The 276-nt window shown below is 67.0% G+C and overlaps 1 protein-coding gene across 1 annotated transcript in view; it reads right to left on the bottom strand.

Annotated features, from left to right (window-relative positions):
- Positions 1-276, bottom strand: part of FSD1 (fibronectin type III and SPRY domain containing 1) — a gene marked incomplete at both ends in the record, with an annotated part of 1,256 nt that continues 980 nt past the window's right edge. The window contains one exon of the mRNA XM_017742466.1: positions 1-270. Within this exon, the coding sequence (XP_017597955.1) occupies positions 1-270 (270 nt within the window). The remainder of the gene's footprint in view (positions 271-276) is intronic.

The following is a 276-nucleotide window of genomic DNA, read 5'->3' as shown; positions in this document are numbered from 1 at the left end:
GATGCAGTCGGGCACGGGAACGTCGAGCGCCTTGGCCTTGTTGTTGTGCTTGGCGCTGAAGCTGACCTGCAGCCAGTTGTTGAGGTGCAGGCACCAGGACGCCGAGGTCTTGCCCAGCTGGTCGAACTTGCCCAGGCTTCGGTACGCCACGCCCACGCCGAAGGCTTTGCTGTCGCGGTCGTACCGCACCTCCCAGTAGTGCTCGTCCCCGTCGATCAGGGTGTCCCCTGCAGCACGGCCACGGCTCTGCCCGGGCACCCACGGCGGCCCTGTCCT

The sequence above is a fragment of the Corvus brachyrhynchos genome, unplaced genomic scaffold (genome assembly GCF_000691975.1).
Source record: "Corvus brachyrhynchos isolate BGI_N302 unplaced genomic scaffold, ASM69197v1 scaffold158, whole genome shotgun sequence".
Taxonomy (NCBI): Eukaryota; Metazoa; Chordata; class Aves; order Passeriformes; family Corvidae; genus Corvus; species Corvus brachyrhynchos.
This window is presented reverse-complemented; position numbering and strand designations above follow the sequence as displayed.